The 2011-nt window shown below is 38.7% G+C and overlaps 1 protein-coding gene across 1 annotated transcript; it reads left to right on the top strand.

Moving 5' to 3' along the window:
• Positions 1–838: 838 nt before the first annotated feature.
• LOC118623604 (olfactory receptor 6C75-like) lies at positions 839–1777 on the top strand. The gene has a single exon (XM_036251367.1). It carries the CDS (start codon positions 839–841, stop codon positions 1775–1777), a length of 939 nt encoding a protein of 312 aa, XP_036107260.1.
• Positions 1778–2011: the final 234 nt, after the last annotated feature.

The raw sequence follows: 2011 nt of genomic DNA, 5'->3' as shown, positions 1-2011 counted from the left end.
TACCAACTGAATTGCTAACACAGTACTTCTCCAGTATGTATTACAGAAATACAAATGCCTAGATTTCACCCAATGTATTCAAATGCATTGTCTGGGCTGTGTCTTGGGCACTTACCTTTGTTAAAGATTCACCAGCTAGAAAGCAAGGGTTTACATATATGTCCCAGACAAAGTCTACAATCCAAGCCTCAGTTTTTTTCTCTAAAAAGTGGGGATAGTGCCCTGGCCAGTTTGGCTCAGTGGTTAGAGCGTCAGCCTGCGGTCCTGAGAGACCCGGGTTCGGTTCCCGCTAAGGGCATGTACCTCAGTTGCAGTTTGTCCCCGGCCCTGGTTGGGTCGTATGGGTGGCAACCACTCGACGTGTCCCTTTCACATCGATGTTTCTCTCTCTCTCTCTCCCTCCCACACGCTATCTGAACAAAAAATAGAAAAAATGTCCTCGGGTGAGGATAAAAAAAAAAAAAACGTGGGGATAGTAATACTCTACTCAAATAGGATTATTGGAAATATTAATTTTAAAAGTATGTAAATCTCCAAACATAGTGCCTGACACATTGTTGGTGATCAATGACTGTTAGCTTCTCTCCTTCTTTGTTCTTTTTTATTAACTCTAACGGCTAATCCTGACCATTCTTTCTTTTAACTTTATTTTTATTGTTGACACTATTACAGATGTCCCCATTTTACCCACTTCATCCACCTCCACCTAGCCCCCACTCCCCTCTCCCCTCTGGCCATCACCACACCGTTGTCTGTGTCTATGGGTTGTGCATATATGTTCTTTGGCTAATCCCTTCATTTAACTTTGTTTGTCTAGATTTGATAAAATCCATGAGAAATGAAGAACCATTCAATGCAGACAGAGTTCATTCTTTTGGGTATGACAGATGACCCTAAGTTGCAGGTGGCAATTTTTCTCTTTCTGTTTTTTACCTACATATTGAGTGTGACAGGAAACTTAACCATTATCATTCTCACTTTGCTGGATTCTCACCTTAAGACACCAATGTATTTCTTCCTATGGAATTTCTCCTTCTTAGAAATCTCATTCACAACTGTTTGTATTCCAAGGTTCCTGGTGAGCCTTGTGACAAAGGACAGAACTATTTCCTATATAAGTTGTATGGCTCAGTTATTTTTTTTAATATTTTTGGGAGTGACTGAATTTTACCTTCTGGCGGCTATGTCCTATGACCGTTATGTGGCTGTATGTAAACCTCTGCATTATACCATCATCATGAGCAACAAAGTTTGCTACCAACTTGTACTCAGCTCTTGGATAACTGGATTCCTGATTAGCTTTCCTCCAGTGATCTTGGCACTCAAGTTGGAATTCTGTGCTTCCAATGTCACTGATCATTTTATTTGTGATTATTCTCCCATACTGCAGATTTCCTGTTCAGATACACATTTCCTAGAGCTAATGTCTTTTTTCTTGGTCGTGGTGACACTAATGGTCACCTTGACGTTAGTGATTCTTTCCTATGGCTACATCATCAAGACAATTCTCAAATTCCCTTCTGCTCAGCAAAGGACCAAAGCTTTTTCTACCTGTTCTTCCCACATGATTGTAGTTTCCATCTCTTATGGTAGCTGCATATTTATGTACATCAAACCATCAGCAAATGATAGAGTGACTTTAAGCAAAGGAGTAGCAGTACTCAATACATCAGTTGCCCCTTTATTGAATCCCTTCATTTATACCCTACGGAACCAGCAAGTGAAACAGGCCTTTAAGGACATGGTTAGGAAAGTTTTATTTGTTTCAAACAAATGAGAAAATTCTAAAAACCATGAAGAAAAAAATGAATTAAAGCATTGCCCTTTTATTCTTGGTTTACTTTGTCTTTCTCTGTACAGATTTTTAGATTACATTAGCAATTTCATACCATTTGAGGTCTTTTTCCATGCTATTATTTCTGGCTAGAAATTCAGTTCTGTAAACCTTTATCAATTTCAGAAATACAGAATTTTATTTTTTTAATTGATTATAGTAAAGAAGGGGGAGAAG

This window comes from Molossus molossus, unplaced genomic scaffold (genome assembly GCF_014108415.1).
Source record: "Molossus molossus isolate mMolMol1 unplaced genomic scaffold, mMolMol1.p scaffold_m16_p_10, whole genome shotgun sequence".
In the NCBI taxonomy this organism is placed as follows: Eukaryota; Metazoa; Chordata; class Mammalia; order Chiroptera; family Molossidae; genus Molossus; species Molossus molossus.
The sequence above is the reverse complement of the archived record's forward strand: the minus strand, read 5'-3'. Positions and strand labels throughout refer to the sequence as shown.